Source organism: Gavia stellata, chromosome 10 (assembly GCF_030936135.1).
Source record: "Gavia stellata isolate bGavSte3 chromosome 10, bGavSte3.hap2, whole genome shotgun sequence".
In the NCBI taxonomy this organism is placed as follows: Eukaryota; Metazoa; Chordata; class Aves; order Gaviiformes; family Gaviidae; genus Gavia; species Gavia stellata.
Window position 1 is genome coordinate 14757620 of NC_082603.1, and position 21276 is coordinate 14778895.

At 40.2% G+C, this 21276-nt stretch overlaps 1 protein-coding gene across 1 annotated transcript; it reads left to right on the forward strand.

Annotated features, from left to right (window-relative positions):
• Positions 1-511: 511 nt before the first annotated feature.
• On the forward strand, positions 512-20553 carry DPH5 (diphthamide biosynthesis 5). Its single transcript, XM_009808775.2, has 7 exons — positions 512-684; positions 2297-2421; positions 5728-5836; positions 15928-16048; positions 18188-18227; positions 19307-19410; positions 20316-20553. The coding sequence occupies exons 1-7, from the start codon at positions 550-552 to the stop codon at positions 20537-20539; spliced, it is 858 nt and encodes a 285-aa protein (XP_009807077.2). The 5' UTR covers positions 512-549; the 3' UTR covers positions 20540-20553.
• Positions 20554-21276: the final 723 nt, after the last annotated feature.

A 21276-nucleotide genomic window follows, 5' to 3' on the forward strand; every position in this document is an offset into this window, starting at 1 on the left:
CTTTGCGGGCAGCCCCGCCATCTCACAACGTCCCTCAGAGGGAGGCGTCTCCGGCGCGAGTTTCGGCCAGGCCCGCTGCCGGCTCCGCCGCGAGGCGCGGCACTTACCGAGCCCCAGCACCGGGATGCTCCGGCCGTTGGCGAGCGGCAGCGCGGGGCAGCCGCGCGCCCCGCCCCCCTCCGCCGCGGCCATGCTTACCGGCCCGCGCGCTCCCCGCCGCGGGGGACTACAGCTCCCGGCAGCCCCTGCGGCCGCCGAGCGCCGCAAAGCGCGGAGGGGGCGTGGCCGCAGGCGGCGGCGCGGCCGGCGGGAGGCAGGTGGGAGACGGGCCGTTGGCGGCGGCGGATGGGTGCGCGGGGGGGAGGGTGTGCACCTGGCGTGAAGAGGCCGGTGACAGGAGCGGGGAGACGTGGGACGCGGTCTCGGCCGGGGGCGGCGGTCGGTGGCGTGGCGGGGCGTGAGGCGCCCCGGCTGATCCCTGTTTCCCTCCCGTGATAGGTGGCGACGTCGGCGGCAGCGGGCCTGGCGGCTGTAGCGGCCTCCCCAGGGATGCTGTACCTGGTCGGGCTGGGCTTGGGGGATGCCAAGGACATCACGGTGAAGGGGCTGGAGGCGGTGAGGCGGTGCCGCAGGGTGTACCTGGAGGCCTACACCTCCGTCCTCACGGTGGGCAAGGAAGCGCTGGTAGGTCGGGCCGCTGCCGCCGCACAGAGCCCTGACGCCTCGGGTGAGGGGGGTGCCGGGGCCGGTAGGTCAGTAACAGCAGGAGAAACCAGCGGTGCACGTTCTGGGAGAAAGTATGTACGTGACCTTCACATACTATATTTTATGGGAGAAATCGTTTCGCCACCTTGTGAGAAGACTGGAGCGAAAATAAAATTTTCCTTCCTACAAGTATTGCAACTAGTTTTCATCTCAAATTCTGACAGTGTATGGAGATGCTGAAATGTTGGAGAACTTGGTTAGAAAAACGTCTGATCTGTTTAGAAACAAAAAAAATCAAAAGACATAGCAGAAAAATACATGTTTTGGAGCCTTGGACCTCTGTATCAGCCCGAGGTATTATGGTGTGGCTGCTGGGAATAGTACTTTGACCGTCTCACATTTCCATGTTTCCTTGTGGGCCAAGCTGCCTCACCACGTTGAGACTTCCAGAACATGCACAGTTCAGTCAGAGATGGGCTGTTGAACAACATGGAGATAAGCTTTTTGTTCGTAAACACACCTTATGGAAGAAGACAGTAGTAAAAATGTACAAATTATAACTCTGATGGGTTCACTGGTCATAGAAAGATGAAGTTTAATGTTGAAATAATACCAAAAAAAGAGCTTACCTACCCACAGAACAGGGATCTCACTTCTGAATAAGCTGTGTAGTACTATATACTATACAGAGATGCTATCTGGGTCTTGGATGCTGTATAGCCATAATGTACTTGTATGCATACCTGTATGTACATACAGCACATGAGACTTTTAGCTTGCAGTCAGCATTATATGGTTTCCAGATACAAGCTAGGCTAGAATATTTGGAGGCATCTCTGGTATATCCGCTGTGTTTTGAAGTGAAGATATACTCCATGTTTTTCTGGTTTTTTCAGTACACTGAAGTGTTATTACACACGTGAGGTTGATTCTGGAAATAAAGGCATTTGAAACATACAAAGAGAAATTATGATTACTGAGCTGCTGAAGAAAAGCGAAGCACACGATCAAATACATGTTTACCTCTATACATAGTAAAGTATTTCTTACAGAGAACTGAAGATGAAGGATTAATATGAAATCGTTCCTTAGATGTGGTTAGTTACAATGTATTAAGGAAAAATCTAAAAAACTAGGTTGTGTTATAGCTAGTGTTGTATTTGTATCTGGTTTGATGTCAGTATTATAACTAACCTAAGCAGTTAGGCTCAGACTTGTGAGAGGGGATGCCTTAGATGACCAGTTAAATTAACTATACCTAGAGTCCGCCCAGGTACCTTCAGTGTGCAGGTGTGATTGAGCTGTTTTTAGAGCAGCTCCTCAATTGGCACAGAAGGCACAAAAAACCAAGTCAGTATCAGAATAATGTGCTTGACATTTTTGTCAGCGTGGGAGCTGCTGTATGGGAAGCTCGGGGGTTCTTGCAAGGGGAGGCAGGGCTCTCTAAGACATGGGTCAGACTGCTGGGGAGAACAATAAGAGTTGGCCATTCCAGTGTCCATTGTCTGTGTTCCTGAGTGAGCACCCGAAGAGATACGAAAATGCTCTTAAGTGTCTTATTTTCATGTTTCTTATTAATTTAAATTTCTAGGAAGAATTTTATGGAAAAGAATTGATTTTGGCTGACCGAGAAACGGTGGAACAAGAAGCAGATAGCATTTTAAAAGAAGCTGATGTTTGTGATATCGCATTTCTTGTAGTTGGTGATCCTTTTGGGTAAGACAAACCAACATTTTAATTATTGCTGTAGCTTCATCACTGTCTTTTTTCAATAGGAAGGAACCATACTCCGTAACTGTAATTCTTTATGAAGAAGATGATTTTCAGACCAGAAGCACTTTTTATGTCTTTGTATATTTTTCATTGCATTAAAAATACACATGCAATTGTCTACACTTTATCTTGCTTTCAAGTTCCTTGCCCAGATATCCCTTATAGACAGGAATGTGGACCCTCCAGTATATATAAATCTTCCCTTCAGCAATCACTTATCATTTCATTCTCCATGCTAGCTTTTACAGAGAGTATTTTGTTCCCTGTTTTATCTGCTAACAGAAGAAAGTCTAGGATATCACATAATGAAGAAATGTGCTACATTTTGAGAGAGTATTCTTTTAGTTGCTATTTGTACTTATAAACTGCAGCTTTTATGCTCAGTTGTTTTAGAATGAGTACCGATTGTTGGGTTTCGTACAGTGCTTCTGCTTTGATATATGCTAGTTTTTAAAACCACTTGGGTCATTATAAATGTCTTCTCATTTTGGTTTATTAAGCCTTTTGTTTCCACTTTTTATTCCTGCTGAAAGGTATAGTCTTTTTCTATTCTCAGAAGGATCTCCTTCTGTCTTTTCAGTCAGGCATCATCAATCTGTAATGTCAAGCCTTACAGAAGAGCTTTTAGTTTCCAGCTGGTGATTCAGGATTTATACCACAGTGTTAAGGGGCACAAGAAAAATCAAATCACTGAGCACCCTATTTGAGAGTGAAAAAATAGAGAGTTTATGAAAAAGAGGAGCAGTGTGCACATCTGTCAAAAGCAGATAATTTATGTAAATACAGGTTGAAGGGAATTGGCAAGAGAATATTATATAAACTAGTACTTATGGGCAGATGATGCTGTATTTCAGAAATATAAATTATACTTTCAATGCATGTTAACATTAAAATTAGGATTCACGTAGAGTGTAGTCACGTTACCTGTACCCTTGTGCTCTGATCCAGTGACTGATGTCAGTACATCAGATGAAAAAAAAATCTACATGTATTGAAATGTAACTGCTACTTGTAAGCAGTATCTTCCTCTGCCTCGGTTATCACTAGTTTCGGTGTTAAAATACTTCAATTCTGATTAACATAGTACATCATTGTAGAAAACTACCCTTTTTTTTTTGAATGAGTTGCTTCTCTCTAAATGTTTATATTCTTAGTTCTTAATATTGCAGCTAGAACTGCTCCTATACCCACATAGAGCCCTAGGGATTTAAGGGTTCATGAGGTTACTAGGAAAGAGTACTCAATGTTTCTGTCCTAAGAGAAGCCATATGGGAGGAGCATAGAAGCCATGTGACTGCAGCTGATTGTAGAGTTTCAAGTATATTTGCAGGTAAGAAGAGTACTTGGCAGCCTTAGGAAATCTCAGGTGTTGGCGGTTAATGGTTAAAGTGATAAAACAAGCTGTGCCCCATTGTTCTTCTCACTGTTGTTCCGCATATGTGGTAACAGCTATGGATGTGCTAGCAGGAACCTGACAACTTTAACAGTATACTGGAAAGCCCACCTTCATCTCGCCTGGTGCTAACATTCATATTATTACTACCCATAAAACTTAAAATCTGTATCAGTGACAGAAAATACTAGCATAGCTCTGGGTGCAGAGGGCTGATTCCATGAAGTCTTTGCTGGTATTAGCTGTGTGCTCATGAGGGCACTTTTGCTTTTAGCTACAGTCATTGTGGACAGATCTATTGGGAGAAAATACTGGCTGGAGCAAATTTCAGTGAATAAAGCCAGCTGATTCCTTGGTCAGTATTAGCATAACCACAAAATCCTCCAGTGCTCCTTGTCCAATGTATGTGAAGGGTACTTACATACAAGGCTGTAAAACTAGTCCCCTCTTCTCTTAGAGCAGGCATTCTTAAATCACCTTTGCTTACGGAAGCGAGGAGCATAGTTTGTTTACTAACCAAAGTGTGGTTTTAAATCACTTCACTGCATTTTCCTAAGTCTGGGAGCCTGCTTGTATCAGGGTCTCTGATTTCCCACCATTCAGATTCCTCTATTTTCATTCCTCCAGTGAAATTGATTTCTTCTTGAAATGATTGATCCTTACAGCTTTGCCAGCTGCTGCCACATTTGTGTTCCAGTCTGAAGCACCTGGTCTGCTGATGGGTGCTAGTCAGACATGCAGTGTCAAAATTATCAGGCTAAAAATGAGGGGGAATTCTGTTAGGGTAACTGAACCAGGCCAGGGTGAAAGCAGTCTTCCTGTTATTCTGATAGGCATATGCTATTTCTTTCTTTGCTTTCTTCTTTGGCATGGCCAGACAGAAGTGTGTGGTACATTTTGGGAATGAGATGGCTGAAGCCATTGTTCAGGTTTGAAAAATTTAGGCAAGGGATAGGTGCATTTTCATATTTCACACAGAAAATGGAGTGCCTAGCATGTATGTAAGCATACCTGCAAGCAAGATACATATGTAAACATTGTTGCAGTTCAAAGATTAGCTGGATCTGTATATACTTACTATCTTCGAAGGACTCTAATCCCAATTGTGTTAACTACAAGCCCAGTAATTCTTGCACCAGTCACTGCAAGGTGCTTATTGAGCATCAGACCTGGAGCCCAATTTAGCTCAGTTCTAAGCTTAACTAGAATTTTCTTAATAATTTCAGAATAAACTTGATCACTCAAACTTAGGCATTGTTAATTCGAGTAATTTGGCTTAAGTATTATAAAAGTTGACTTAGTCTAAAGATGTTTTTTTCTAAGTACTGCACGCAGTTCACCTCAGTCTGTTCAAAGTTCTTGTTTGAGTGTGTTGCTTTCCTGGCATGCATTGGTGCAGATGGGAGAAGGCCTGGCTGTGCAGCGAATAAGGAAATATTGGAGTTTTGTTGAAGTCTATGCCAAATAAAGTTGACCTTTACGGTTCAACAGATGTCCAACAGACACCTGCAGAAGACAAATGATAAATGGAACTTTCCTTTTCAAGTACTTGCCAAAGCTACTTTAAAAAGTAACAACTGTGTTGGTTTTACAGTTTTAATGACACCAGAAAGCTGCAAAGAACCGTAACATACTGAGGATGCCTGTATTTTCAGTTAGGGAAGGTGACATATGGAAGCCTTATTGGAGTTTTTAGTTTCCCGTAAAAATTAGTCAAGTTATTGTTGCCCTTCTGGCACCTCTGCATTGCCCTAGTTGTGAAGGGTTTAATTTTACTTTCAAAACAAACTATAACGCTAGTAACACTTGGTCACTTTATCTTTTCAATCTTTAATGCCTTTCTTTTCTTAACACAGGGCCACAACACACAGTGACTTAGTACTACGTGCAGTAAAATTGGGGATTCCATACCAGGTCATTCATAATGCTTCAATAATGAATGCAGTGGGCTGCTGTGGTTTACAGGTAACGTTTTTGTATATATGCTATTCCACAGCTGCTAAACTTGGAGTTGGTGAACTCTTCTACTGCTGTAGCAGTGCATGCATGTTGCAATCTGAAGTTTGAAGATCTGTAGCAACTGTATGCTTCTGTTGTCAGAATTTGTTAACACTTCCTTTTCAGCGTGCTATGTGTCAGCAAAAGTCCTTTAGATGAGCGCATGTGAAAATGAATAGTAACACTTCTATTATTCTCTGCTCTCTAACTTCCCTCTGCCCCAGGAGACTTTGATATTTAAGTTATTTTACAGATAAAGCTTTGCTCGTGTTGGCTTCCTTATACTACTGATGGTCACCTGATAAGTTTATTCTTAAATTAGGTTGTTATCCTATTGAGAAATATGCTGATCATGTCATAAAAGTAGCACATGCGCAAGCCTGTCTGTATGCCCAACTCGGATCATAACTAATTCCAAAATCTTGTATATGATGCATTCTTTCTCTCCAAGGTTGACCTGTTGCCCCTCTGCTGAGAGAGGAGGGATTTGCCTAGCCAAGGACTAGAAGAACAAATGACAGTTTTTGTGCTTCTTGAATGGCTAAAGTAGAAGTCTAGTGTCCCCGAAGAAAATACTTCACTGCTTCCTTTTACACGTGTATAGGTCCATTATTACTTTTCCTGCATGAAAAATGTTACGGCAGTGTATGTATCATAAATAATCACATATAAGTTAGTTGAAGTTTCCCCCTCTTGTCTTCATTCATTACTTTAACATAGAACCTGTCCTCTCAAGGTTCAGAATGGTTCCCTGTGTATGGGAACCCCTAAACCAAGCTCCCACTTTACCAAAACTGAAAGCAAGCACAGGAATGTAAGTGTACTACAGACAAGAGTTGAGAGTTTGAACAGTAAGTTATCATCACTGAAGGAGGAAGCATTCCTTCCTAGCTTAACATAAAATAATACCTTTTTTTTTTAAATTTCAACAAACAAGTGACACCTTCAAATTTACACTGACAAACTCCAACAGCCTTATTTCAATGCTGCCCAGCAGCAGAAAATCTGTTGCAATAAGTTGGGTATTATCTCTGGCTTTTATCACATCTGAATGGTTTAGAAATGTGAGAGCCCTGTCTGGTCTGGCAGTTCAGCAACACTGCATTGATACTTGTTCTGAGATGTGAATGCTAATGCTAAAGGGAATGCAGCATAGGATTCACATTCTTTGTAATTCTTCCCGTGAGCATTTTTTTAGTGACACCTGCCTACTGCTGTAAGACTTGGACAAAATTATCTTTTAGGAAGGAAATAGGTTTCTTGGTGTCTAAAATCTACATGTGCAGCAGACAGATGGCAGCTGTCGCATGACTGCACTTACTGGGGCGGGTAACACGAGAGTTGAGGCTGGGGCTCACCCTTTCCCTTTTTGGCTTCATGGTGGTGCAAAGTTTGCTTCTACTGTCAAGCTGTTGACAACTAGTTTCTACTACCCACTACCTTTTTACTGTTCTTTTACGTTCACTAGGAGGGAAGATTCAAGGCTCATATTTCCAAAGAGAGCAGGTGACTAAGTTTTCTGAAAGTTTTGCTTCCCCCACAACTCCAGCTAGGCATAGGAAGGAAGACTATAGAGCTTCTAGGTTAACTGAAAGAAAGAGCAGAAAATTAACTGGGCATATATTGCAAAGAGTCCATAAAGTTTTTCATATACGCAGAGTTTTGGAGATTAGTTTTCTATTTCCTTATCCCATGCTGAAGGGAACAGACCACGAAGGAAATGTGATGTTACTCACTCTGGCATTAGTCCCCTTTTCCATCCTGGCTTGGGAGGGGCTGCCTTCTCATAAGTCAACATTCCTGTTGTTGTATAAAGCATTTTAGGAAATCATGATCATATTGTATTACCAGACAGACTATAACCAGCTGTGTGTTTAACTCCTCATTGCTCCTTACAGGCATAAACAGCAAGTGAGGGGTATCTTACAAAAAAGCAGCCTGTGATTTAATTAGAGTTGTGGTGGAAGTTTATAATTTCTTTCAACAGTCTTTATGTTCATGGCTGTCTCCTGCCATCAATTTAGTTTTGGAGTTAACTGTGTTTCAAATTGCAAAGTTGCTGTCAAGTACAGCAGGGATTCCTCTTTTGCTTCACCACAGAAAAGGCTTGGCTTTTTTTCTTGTTTTAATCTGATTGTGATACAAAACCTCTTTCTTTCTTACTAGAGAAAAACAGGAAACACCTTTATACGCTGTTCTGAAAGCCATGTGCGTAGTGAGCTGTAACTGCTGATTAGGCCTTCAGTAAAATGCAGCTACAGCCCAGTCTGTTCACAAAAGAACATGTCTCTTGGCATCAGAGCAATGTTTCTGTGCAGCTAACAACATTCTGGTAGTTGTGCAGTTTTCCTGTACAATAGTGAGTTACTGAAGTCAGTAAAGCATTAGTGATGGTTTGTCACCTTGAATTCATAGATATATTTCTTGACAAATTGTAAGGAAGGGTGAATATCTATTTTCAAAATTTTTTTTTTTACTGTCATGCCCATTTAACAGAATCAATGCAGCTGTTTTGAAGACTGCACAGGTGAAGACTGCATTTGTATAAAGAAGAGGGTGTTTTTTAGTTTTGAAAATTAAACTTTTTGAACTTCTGGGAAGCTTTCACAGATTGATACAATGAGCTATAGCTATTGAAAGCAAGGGATAGTATAATTTAGCAAAGCATTAGTCTGACTGTGCATGTGGCTCTATGACTTGCTGTGGCTCCCTCTTCTACACTGTTCTTGCTGTGCTTCACTGTGTCAGATTTTTTTTTTCCCCCCCAAGGCCGAAGAACATCTTTTCCCTCAAAAACAAATGAATACAGGCCAGGGGGAGAAGCCAGGAAAAGTGTCTCTGTGTGAGTGTGCCTCTTAGCACGTTCTCTGCAGGTTCACCTCTCTTATCTGGAATCTGACATGTAGGTATGTTGATCACTCTGACTCCTGTTGTAGTGGGGAACAACCACCAGTGAAGAAAGTCATGCAGTTTGGTATCTATGCACACTGCCAGGGAAGTCAGGGAGGGGGGACAGAAGTCCCCAGGAGAAGGCTGGAATTCTCAGAGAGCACTTCTAGTAGGTCGTAACTAGGGAGGCAGTTTGGCTTTCCTCAGCAGCAGCTGCACTGTAGTTCTGTACCTTTGGAAAGCTTAGTATTTTAGGTAACAGCCTTACCTCTGTTCTACCACTGCTCAGCTACCCTGTGAGCAAGGCATTGCCTTGGCTCTATCTGACTAGGATTCAGCATTACAAGCCGAGAACAAAGGGAGGGCCTAGCCTGACTTCCATGGCTTTATCTGTGCCCACACTCACTTTTTCAGAATAGGGCATCTGATTACTAAGGCTTTTAGCTCTCTAATAAAGAGGCAGAAAACTCAGGATCTCCAGTTTACACCTTTTCCCTTCCTTCCTAACCTGCATGACATCTGGGTTAGTTTGCGAAGGTCAGTGGATGGAGTGGTGCTCTCAGGACAGCATTCTCTCTGACCCGGGTCTGGTAATGTTATCTTTGAGGTAGCAGTATCGATGGTCAAACACATGAGGAAGACTCTGCATCATACTGACCTGTGATGCATGTGAAGGAATGATGCAACTTGAAATGGCTTGAGACAATGGCATGACTGTAAAAAACAAGAAGATTGAGAACTAATGTGCAAAGCTGGAGGCAAGCCATGGGATGAGACAGAAGACTAAAATGAGCCACTAGTTTCTGGGAGAGTGGTGTTGCTAGTTTTGAAAGCATTTACTTTATATTTTGGTAGGGTAGCTAGGAAAAAAACATCATGGGCAAAGACCTGCCTTTCTTTTGAGATGTACCCACTTTCCACCTGAATAGCTTCAGAACAAACATCTGCATGTCCCCTTGTTTCTTTCAGTGACTCACCTCGATTTTTTTTTGTTTGCAGTCCAGTTAATTCTTGTAAGACAATTACAGTTATAAAATAGTTTCGTCTTTTCACTGCTAGCTGATCACATAAGTGCAGAAGCGGTGCTTACTTTTGAGTCTTTACTGAACAGGTGAGTACACTTTCAGTGTCAGATAGAAAAATACTACTTACAGATAAGGAAGCTGAAGGATGTATCGTTACTCACTGTGCTCATAGTCAAATAGAAAACCTGTAGTAGCTGCAGGAGCGGAACCTCCGAGTTCCACCCTCTCTCTGTGCCCTAATCTTCAAAAATACTCTTTAGTCTCATAGGAGGGGCTCTACGCAAAGTATATTTTATTCACTGGCAGTTAAAACAGTTTTCCATCACTGGTTGGTTTTCTCACTTGCTACTAGCTTCTGAGCCTTTTAGAAGTCGGCATTTGTTCCTCAAACGAATTAAAGGTTACAACAGTGCTAGTCACACTACTTCATTACTCACAATTGTTGTTCAACTTAGTGCCATTTGTCACCAGCAAACATGACCCAGAAACATCCATTTAATCAGAATAGATTTTTTTCTCCATTTAGGTATCTTTGTTTCAGATTAGTAACCCGAGTGACCAGGGTGGGAATGAATCATTGTTTGATATTGCTGGGAAGAGTCTTAGGAGGTTATTAAAGATAAGGTGACATTACCTTGGAGGGAGAATCCTGTCCTGTTCAAGTTTGCTTGGAGTTTCTGAGTCTTTTGATAGTTGAATTTTGTTCTGCTTGTAGAGTGGCTATTTCCTGAGTGCTGATACAGGAGGCAGCCAAGAGAAAAATGTGTTCTTCCCTTCAGCTCCTTTTATGTGATTTGTCTCAGCTGCCTCCTGAAGACTGTAATCATGTGGAGTGGGCTTCTCTCAGCCAAAGATCCTTTTCTTCACAGTTCCTTTCTCTCTGGCATGTACTAAGGGGACTTGGAGGTTTTTGGGACAGCTGAGCCAATCTGTTGGCTTGCAGTACAAAAAGGAGTCATAGCCCCGTGTGTGTGAATGTTAAAAACTTTCAATTTCATGTGAAGGTTCTCATGAGAGGCATTCAAAGGTGCTAAAGGTCTGTGGTACTAAATAAGATAGTGTAAAGGGCTAGAGCTAGGCTTGTGGTTGTTTCATATGACCAATTACAAGCAAAAATGAAGCTTGACTGGTTCTTGCTAACTCCTTGTTGATGATCATCCTACTTCCTAAGCTGTTCTCTGGCAACAATATGTAATATAAAGAACAGTAGGTGCCCTTTAATCTGATGTATATGGTCTGGAGGGTTGTTAGCTGGTTACGGAGGTTAAGGGAAAAAAATCTGACTTATTAGGTTCCTTTTTTTGAGGATGAACATTGCATAGCACCACGTCAAAACTCTTATGACAAGGATAAACAAAACATGTCTTAGCTTTTCTGTGTATGTTTATTGGGATTTATCAAGAAGCAGCCTGGGATAATGCAAGGTGCTCTACGGTCTCCAAATTCCATTGAGGAATAGCCTTAGGAGAAAAAGCCTCTTGGTGTCTGTCAGTGGGATGTGATCAGGTTGTGCAGAATCTTCATTTGCCAAACACACCTATCCTGTGAGAAGTATCTGCAGTGTAACCTGTGACCATCTTGACACAGAACATAGCTGAGTAGCATTTCAGTCCTACAGGGTTTACAGGTGCCAGGTCTGAAAAATGTAATGATAAGACTCCTTTTTACCTTCTTCCCCTGATGTGTATCCAGTTCTGAAGCTGTTTGAAATTTTAGGAAAGGAGGTAGGCTTGTAAGTGAAGAATTGCTTTGTCACCATTGCAGCTGATACAGCAATAATTCTGGGAAAGATGCTATAAAAATAAATGTCTGCATTTTGAAATGTTTACTTCTTGGTTTCTCTGCAGCTGTTGCCCTAGTGACCTTTAATATTATCTTGCATCTTCCCTCCTGCTTGCTTTAGTACTTTTTAGAGGGGATGGGGGAATCTTCCTTTTTTAATTTGCCTATTTAGTCTCAGCTTGTGCCTTCTTTTTATGCCCTATATTTTTGTGGTGATTAGCCACACCAGTATTTTAACGGAGGACTGTTGACATGGATGGCTTCAGGTGACTGGTGTCATTCAGACTGGCCATTAACGAAGTTGCTCAGTGGTTTCATTGAGATTTCACTTGCATGCAGGCTTTCCAAGCTGAGATCATGGTACAGCACTTTTTCTCTCATGGTTTATTTTGGCCTCTCAATTAGCAATCAATTCTGCTTATAGAAACAACAAGTAAAATAAGAAATATCATTATCAGAAGGATTAAAAATACTAACTGAAAACAGGCACCTCAGTACCAAAAGTTATCACACATTCTTTCATATTGTGTGTGTAAATAAAATAGTTATAGCTTGTTCTGAGGTGATGAAAGTGTGGGTTGAAAAACAGCTTTCTGCAGTATTTTGTGAGAGGCAGAAAACTCTAGCAGATAGAGCACTGCCTCCGAGTAGAGAGTTCTAGCTTCCTTTTCTGACTTCAGCTATTGCATTGCAAAATTTAAGTGCACAAAGCTTTGCTTAAGCCAATTACTATTAGGGCGGGGGGGGAAGGGAGAGGTATTTCCAAAGACTGAAGTCTTTCAAAATAACCTCTTGAAATTTTTATGTGAAGTTTTTGAGCATTAGGGAGAAGGTAAGAAGGTTAGTTTCTAAGCTGAGAGCGCGAAATGTCTGTCCAACCATTTCACTGAGCCCCTTTGAAATTCTGGCACTTTTGTGCCTGAGCAGAATGTAGGCACTCTAACAAATCTGATGATTAGTGCAAGTGTGATGCCTGAGACGTTTTAGCTTGTACAGAACAGATCTTGCCCACTCCTAAACCCCAGCTGCTTAATGTAGAGTGCAGCACACAGAAGACCACTGTGAAACTTCATTTGCCTCTCTTTAAAGCTATGCCAGCAACTGTACAGTATTACTGTTTCACTGAAAATACACAGAGCTCTTCATTGTCTTGTTGAACTTCCTCTTAACAATCTCAAAGCATGAAATTAATCCTTAGTTGTGTTGTAGTACACCTCGGTTAACAAACGTGTCACAGTTTTATTCCAATGACAAGCATGATTTCTGGAATTTTGGGGCCCTATTCAGTCTTTTATTGTAGGTGGAAAGAATCTTTTTTCAATTTCAGTGGGTTCTGGCTCTAGTGGACCTCCTGTCCTCTGTAACTGTTGAATCCTTAGGACAGTAGTGGAATTTTTGGTATTTACTGCTTTCTTTGTGGTAAAGCTTTTCTTGAAAGTCTGATACTTCATGCTAGATTTCAAGAGGTAGAAATTGGAACACAGCCCAGGAAACTCTATTAGGAACAAACTGAATCTGCATAAGGTACAGGGTGAGGGTTAAAAATGCAAGTTCTGATACAGGTATGTGTTGCTTCTTTAGTGCAGGCTTGCTATGGTGGAAGAGCAGTGCCTATGTTTGCATAAATGTCACATGTCTGCAGAGATCAAATGCTGGATGAGAAATAAATATTTGTGTCTGTAGAAGTGCTTGTAAGGTAATTGGTTACAAGTAGTCACGCACAATAGGGCTATCCATTTATTGCTTCAGTTCCACAGCATTCATAGATTGTTGGTGTACCAGGAAGTTTCCAAAGTAGTGTTCTCCCCTCTTTAATTTAAAGTAAAAATATGTATGCATTAATGCTAGGAAATCTATTCTTTAGAAGTTTAGTTAGTAGAGGGGTATAAGTTTCAAAGGTATTTCTAGGAGATTAATAAAATATGCCCCATTCCATCTTGTTGGTGTAGAAGCTACTTACTTCTGTGCTGTCCAGGTGCTGAGAAAACAAGTGTATTTTTGTGAGACTATAAGTACATTTTTCTATTATACCAATATTTCATTAAGATATTCTGAAGTTATTTCTGCTGATTAGACAGGCCATTCCTGTCAAAAATGTTTTATTCTTTTTTGACATTCAGACTTCAGTTTTAATGCAAAACCTGGTGAACAAAGGACAGATTCAGTGAATCTGACTGGCAGTGCTTGCGCAAAAAGGATAACTTGCTTCACTTCTTGTTGGCAAAGATGATGGAGAATCTTTGTAATGATCAATAGAAAAGAGAAAAATAACAATCAGAACAAGTGCTGTAGGGTATAAAGTTGAATGCCCAACTTGTTTTTAATATGTGGCAGAATGGTTTAGAAGATCTGATTCCCAACGAAATACTTATCAGATAGTAACATTTTGCCCATTTCTGCACATCCTGTTCTTTGCTAAAAGGCAGAGGTGGAAGTCTGTCCTTCAGGTTACCAAAATGCCAAAGGGACTGGGATAAGATTTGAGGTTAACGGAGGCCACTTTCTGTACTGAACAAGGGCTGCTACTTTTGGGAAATGACTGCAGTGGCTTTCAGGTGCCAGATGGTAAGCTAGTTAGTTAGGCTGGTACCAGACATTTCAGCAGTTTTTGATGACTAAAGGTATACTACCAATGAGATTAAGGGTTAACTTGCTCCAAGACGCTCTAACAGTGAAGGGGAGAAAGAGAAACTCCTTGTTCTAAAAGTTTTTCTTCAGATGTGGTACAAAATGGGAAGAGTTCTAGCTAGCCACCTGAAAAATAGGCAAAACATAGCTTGGTATTTTTTTTTTTCTAGAACACAGCCTTGAAATAGTTAACAAGTTACATCAAGAGCAATTCATTTGCTTCAACCTATATTTAGTTTACTGGAAGAACCTTTAGGTTGTGAAATGTACGCTGTGTGTTCTTGTCCTTGTGCTAGAATGAAATATTTAAAAGAGGAAATGTTTTCAGTAATATTCCAGGAATCTTTGAATAAACACGGTTCCTATCAGCATGAATGGTTAAAATTTGAGCTTTTGGTCCCTTGAAAACAAACATGTTTCTGCTTTGATTCAAATTCTGCTCTGCCAGCGTAAAGGAGTTAAAACCGCAACTTAATGCCGCAGTAAAATAAGTATGTATAGGGGAAGCCACGGATGGCACAGAGCTGCCAGAGCTGCGTCTACATAGGGTCCTCTTCTCAGCTAACAGCACACAGAGTGCCTGCTATAGTGGGCTTGGAAAAGCAGTTTTTCCTCCCAGGTTTACAGAGAAAGTGGGGAGGTTAGTCCGTATAGCCGTTGTTTCTCTGATGGGCTTGAGCAGACGGAATATTGGCAAGTTGTAAAATCCATCTGGGATGGCCCCATTCCAGAGCTGAATTGACCAAAATTGATGCATGGTTTTGCCCTTTTTCAAGTTGGTTACAAAAACTTCCAAGCCAAATGCTGCCTTAGGTTACATATGACTTTCACTTTTACATCACTGGAAATGATTGGCAAGACTATTGCTTCAAATGTCTTAACCGAGATTAGGATAATGTTAAGACTGAGAGTAAGATCAGTGAGTATGTTTGACATACAACCTGCTAGCAATATTCTTACCATATGTGCATAAAAAAAGTTGAACCTCTCTGCTTCATGCACAATCTGTCCCTGTCTTCAGATCTTCATATCCACTGTCTCTTTAGACTGTAATGTCTTTTGCATGATACAGCTTCCATCTGCAGGAAAGTGCTGTTTTAATGCAAATACTACTGTATCAGTAGAATGAAAACATTTTAAGTATTATGGCAGTATTAGAAGTTGCCTAGCCTTAACCAAAATAAGAAATAGTAAGTAATAAATTTGGTGCTAATCTTACCAAGTTTTTGCCTTTAAAAGGACTTCAGAATTAAGTAACAAAGAATAGAAGGTAGCTTGAAAGTTAGTTAACATACATTGGAAAGGTGAATGCAGAGATAGGTAAAAACTTCACAGGTAGTTCATTAGTTGTTCTTTAACACCCTTTACTGTTTGGAGAGTAAAAGAACACCAGCACATCCCTATTATGAAGAAAAAACAGGTCACTAATGACAGATTCTGTTAAAAAGAAAGGAGGGAATGCAAAGGAATGCACTAAAACTGATGGAGAAGCACAGGACAGCTTTTTTAAAAGGAAGCATTATTTTTAATGCAATGTTTTGTTATGTATCTATGAAAGAGCAAACTTAAGCATCTTATAGGAGAGTACTCTCCCTGTGGTATGAAACTTCTTTCTTAAGTAGGCTCAGGACTTTTCAGTGTTGCCAATTGTTCACGGTTTTCATAGCATTTTATTGCATGCTCTGTTTTTTTCTTATTGGGTATGTGTGTTACTGCATTTGCTTTGTTTTACAGTTGTACAGTTTTGGAGAGACAGTTTCTATAGTTTTCTGGACAGATACATGGAAGCCAGAAAGCTTTTTTGACAAGATTGAGAAGAACAGGCAGAATGGAATGCACACACTGTGCTTACTTGGTAAGCAGCAGCTACCGCCGTTCCTTAGCTACCATCTTCCACAGTGTCCAGAGACAATCGTGATAGGCATGAGATGAAGTCTGTGATTAAAGAAATGTTCTTAGCTAACATGTGTCTTTGAAAAGATACCAAAAATTGGAACGTTAGTGTATGTGTACTTAGAGTCAGTTCAGCCATTGTTCATGCTACAGCAGCCAGGAATTTCTTAATTCCGCTTCAGAAAATCCGTAAGAAATGATGCCTTTGTAGAAGTCAAATAGGACCAGGAGGCCCATATTTGCTCTAAAGATCACTGTGATTTTAAGCTAGATCCAGCTCAGGATCAAAATCAGATTGCAGTGAATGGCAGCTATCTTTCATTGACTTAATTAGGTTAGAGCTCAACATATTTGACTTTCTGGGGAGCTAAATCGTACATTTAATCACATTTCTATTTTGTAAGGTGATAGTCTTTTTCCTAAATTATCTTCTCTAAGGACGTTTTGGTAAAAGGTGATGGTCACCTGAGAAGCTTCAGTGCTGTAAAAAATCCTCACTGATCACGCAACTGAAACAGAATAGTGCTCCCATCTGACCACTGTCCCCAGGCTCTCCCATGGTGCTGTCTGATCTTTATCCTACCCAACAATCCTTGGCTGAAAGCCACATTCTGAGTAACTCTGCTAGTCTAGATAACTCCTTAGAGATTATGGAACTGCCTGCGTGTAAACTATGAGGCACTTGCATATTTGTATATATAGTTATATACCTTTCTGTAACATCTTTTAGACACAGCTGGGATCTCTCAGTGCTAAATAAATTAATATTTTAAGTAAAAACAACGTCTATGGTAACTGGAGGATCCTGAGCAGGAAACAATTTAAATGTGTAAGCATCACTGCACATCAGACTTTCCAATGCCTTGAAAGTTGTTTGTTTTCAAAATTGGCTAAAAATCAGAATTCTAGTAATTTGTTTTAATGAAGGATGACTTCACAAGTGTTTTAAACAAGGATTATTACAACTGTAATATGTTAAAACAAAGTAGTCTTCAGGTATTTTGTATAATCATTTCTAAGATCTCCCTTTTTAATTTTTTTTATACAGTAGCAAGACAGTAAAAATTTTGAAACCATAAAATTGCATTATAAATCTCATGTTTCAGGGACAGTTGTGGTACCTGCATCTAATTGTAGCTCACAGCTGAAAACTACCAATTTCCAAATTAATTGTTCCCTTAATACTACTTGGCCACTGTGATCTATGTATTAATTGTTTATCCAACTAGACTAGATTACCAGCAAATGTGACATAAAAAGGTTAGTGCTGATAAACTTCTGAATTCAAAGTGGCTTCACGGACATATAAGCAATTTGGTAAACTGTGCACTAATAATCTTGCAGCTTGGCATTTTAAACCCCTTTCTTCAGAGGCACTTTGTTTTAGGAGTTGAATGTATAACTTAAGCAATACTTTTTTTAAAAATGAAGATTAAAAATGTATCCAGCTTTCACTATGATAATATTTTGGGGGCATTTGAATACAGATAACATTCAGTTGCCTCTTAGAGAGATTGTGGTCAATTAGAGTTTCATAAAATTGCAGATGTGCAGAGTCTTACCTGACCCCTTCTCTTTTTTATTTTTGCCCAATTCCTTCTTTTTTCCCATAACAGAATGTTGTTCTAAATTTTGATTGGGACAGGAAGGAAGTGCTAACGAAAGTCAGGTTCCTGCATGGCAGTGATGTAATCACTGTTGATCAGTCACATTGTTTTACCTTTTGTGACCACAGCGTACTCGTAATTTAAGAGTAGTCCCAATACCCTGGTGTGTTTAAACATGCCGGCATTTAGCTATCCTATGGTAAATATGCCTGCTATTTGTATACTTAGCAGTATTGTTATTCGTCTATGTTGCTGTGAAATCTATGAAACTTGCCCTATCTTTGGGTAAAATCACATGCATAAAATCACAATACTTTTTGATTAATTAACATATGAAACAGTAGAATGTAATCCATATTCCTTTTTCCTGTAATAGCTAAAATGTTGTTGTAAAGCTGATAGAATCTGCTAATTAAATTAAGCTTTACCTACATAGAAAGCTAAGTGGGCAGTTTGTAGGGAACTTGCGTTTTAATATCTGTTTTGTTCTACAGATATTAAAGTGAAGGAGCAGTCTCTGGAGAACTTAATGAAGTGAGTCACCATTTTGAAAATATATGGAAACACACAGTGTATTTACAAAGGGGTTTTTTGTATAAGGAACAAAGGTTCTTTGCCCATAGTCTAATACTGAACTTACCTGCCTTCTCCTCTTATACTTCTCCGTGGCCACGGTCTTTTGTTTCTTAGAAGAAGCGGAACTTTTTTGTTCATTACAATAGGACTGGGCTTTATTTACAGTAACTGAATGAAGTTGCAGGAGAGCATAATCTGTTTTTTAACTGTTTCTGTGAGAAGCATGAAGTCAGAATGTGGTAAGCTTTCAGTCTGGCAAATGAAGTGTTATTTTACTACTGTTCTGTCCCATGCTGAAATAGATTAATAGCTGTAACAGTGTTCTGAATTCATTCTTCCTTACACTGGCTAGAAACAGTGTGAAGTACTGAATACATACCACACTTTTTAAACAGCTAAATAAGCAATATATAGAAAATGCTTTTAAGTTCATTTAACTGTATTAAAAAAAGCTCTTGCCACATCTTAATCATCTCTCTGCAATCTATGTTTTGACAGTGGCAAATATAAATGATTACTTTATACACATGCTGTAACCCTGGTCTAAATTAACATTTGTGAAGTCTCACAGTATCATTGAGGTTTGTTTATTCTGGAGTTTCAAAATAAAATCCATTTGACTGAATCCACAGTTGGCAAAGAAAGCAGCATTTCATTTAAGAATGTATTTCTAGTCTGTAATCATCTGTCTACAGGACATTTGACAGAAAAACAGTAGTTTACCCTTGAATTTAAGTCTAATGCATCTTTCAGGAGTAGCTGCAAAACCTGCATATTGCTTCCAGCAGCTGAATTTGCTTTTAGGACTCAAATGATCTGCCAGCCGGAGGCCCTGCTGTTTCACAGGTGTGGCGAGAGCACAAGAGACTTCTGTCTTCGTTAAAAATTCCACTCTTGTCTGAAAGGCCCAGCCTGAGAGCCTGGACCAGTTAAAGTTCAGTTTGCTGGTCTAGAGGTTTCTTGAAATAAACTGTAAGAAAGCTGGGGATAATGAAATGGGTTATATATGAAATTTCTCTACGTTTCTCTCCCTGCAGAGGAAGAAGGATTTATGAGCCACCACGCTACATGAGTGTGAATCAAGCTGCAGAACAGCTTCTTGCTATCATTCAAAACAGGAGGCTCCAAGGAGCAGAACCAGGTACTATTACTGCAATGTTTGTCTGCTACTACCCCTCTCAAGTCACACTTACTCATGAGCCTCTGAACTCTACTCCCTTCCTCTTAATCTTAGCATTCTCTTGCTCTGACGTGGAATTGAGCTGCCTTAAATCCTAGTCATGAGATGGATTTAACAGAGCTTGAACATAGCGTAGTTCAGCGAGCACAGATGAACGTGCACTAGTGGCTCCTGGAGGTTTAGTCAAAGCCTCAGTTTGGGAACCCTATACTCTTTCCACCCATCTTTAACTGTGAGCTCTTTGATCTGTTAGTTGGAGGAGGCAGGATTCTGAGAATTTTAGATCAGTCGAGCTTCAAAGATCTCTGCTATGTTTTATTTAGACTGGTCACACTCTGCTCTACGTGAATACCAGCATGAACCTAGGTTAACCCAATGATGCAGAACTGTGATTTTGACTTGAATTCTTAACACTAGTCAAGAGCAAACTGTGAAAGATGTTTGTTGAGACCAAGGGTGAAATCACAGCAGCGATAAAGATGACTCAGTTATGTCACAGAGAAAGAATCTTTCTAATAGAAATTCATCTAGCTATATTCCTCCTTTTAAAAGTTTATTCCTTAAATACTGTTAAAATTAAAATCCTTTCATTTTATCCTTTATATAGAATGACTCAGAAGCAGCAGTTTCCTCCAAGTGAATACATTTTGTATTCTACTTCTGCTGCCTTCCCATTCTTGCTTATAAACATCCCTAAGATACAGCTTTATTTTCTTTGAAGAACAAGCTTCTTTCTAGGCCACTCCAATGATTTATTAATTGGAGGTTTAAGAAAGCAGTGTCAAGGTTTAAGAATTTTGAGTACTTCTTCCTTTATGATAGGACTATTAGTCAATAAATTAAGCATTTCATCTTCTTTCTTCCAGAAATTACTGAAAACACAATTTGTGTTGGCCTTGCACGTGTGGGTGCTCTGGATCAGAAGATAGCTTCAGGCACACTACATGAGATGTCTACAGTGGAATTAGGTGGTCCACTACATTCTTTGATTGTTACAGGCACTATGCATCCTCTGGAATTAGAAATGCTTAAGCTTTTTTCTGTAGATAGTTCCAGTTTTGAAAATAATGCATTTCAAAGGACCATTTAAATAAAATGAGGCATATACATTTTTATTCCATCTTTAATTTCATGACAGCATAAAGTTATTCCTGTGACTATTTAGAGCTTGCCTAAGTGCAGTTAGATTGTATATTGTTTCAAAAGACAACACTGTAGGAACATGGACCTGCTTTTACCTGAGGCTACAAACTGCAAGCTGCACCTGCTGGTATCGGCTTCTAACATGCAGACACCTCCAGAAACCTTTACACCTTAAAAACCATTTGTCTGATTCAGTTCACTGACATCTGTATCAATCTTAGGTTGATGACTAGGGTAGGAAGTGCAAGCAGAGAACTGAGAAAGTGTACCAAATGCCTGTCTGGCATCACTTTTGCTGTAGTACGTTAACAAAGCCTACTGCCTACATTGTTGTAAGTGCATTTTAGTTGCAACTTTCCAGAAACTTAGTAGTTCTCTCACCAATAGAAACCATTAGTGTGCAAAACCTGTTACATCTGTATCCATCTTTACACCTGGGAGAGTGAATACAGACAGGTGAGAATGTTCTTGATGTCTAAACCAAGAAAAACAAGAACTCACCCTTTGGACAGTTGGTGAAACAGAGGGAGAAGCTGCACAGAATTTCTTATTTCAGAAGGCTGCAACTTAAAAGAGAACTGGATTTCTTCATATGTTAATGCTAGCATTTATGGAGTGCTGGACTCAAACTGCAGCGACCACAATTAACCTCAAGCCAATTCTCAGAAAACAGACTGCAGCAAT

Excerpts from the sequence above, each read along its gene's own strand:
- DPH5 (XM_009808775.2), top strand. The coding sequence starts at position 550 with ATGCTGTACCTGGTCGGGCTGGGCTTGGGGGATGCCAAGGACATCACG. Across the intron at positions 18,228-19,306 it reads TCTCTGGAGAACTTAATGAA|AGGAAGAAGGATTTATGAGC; the intron begins GTGAGTCACCAT and ends CTCTCCCTGCAG. Across the intron at positions 19,411-20,315 it reads GCTCCAAGGAGCAGAACCAG|AAATTACTGAAAACACAATT; the intron begins GTACTATTACTG and ends TCTTTCTTCCAG.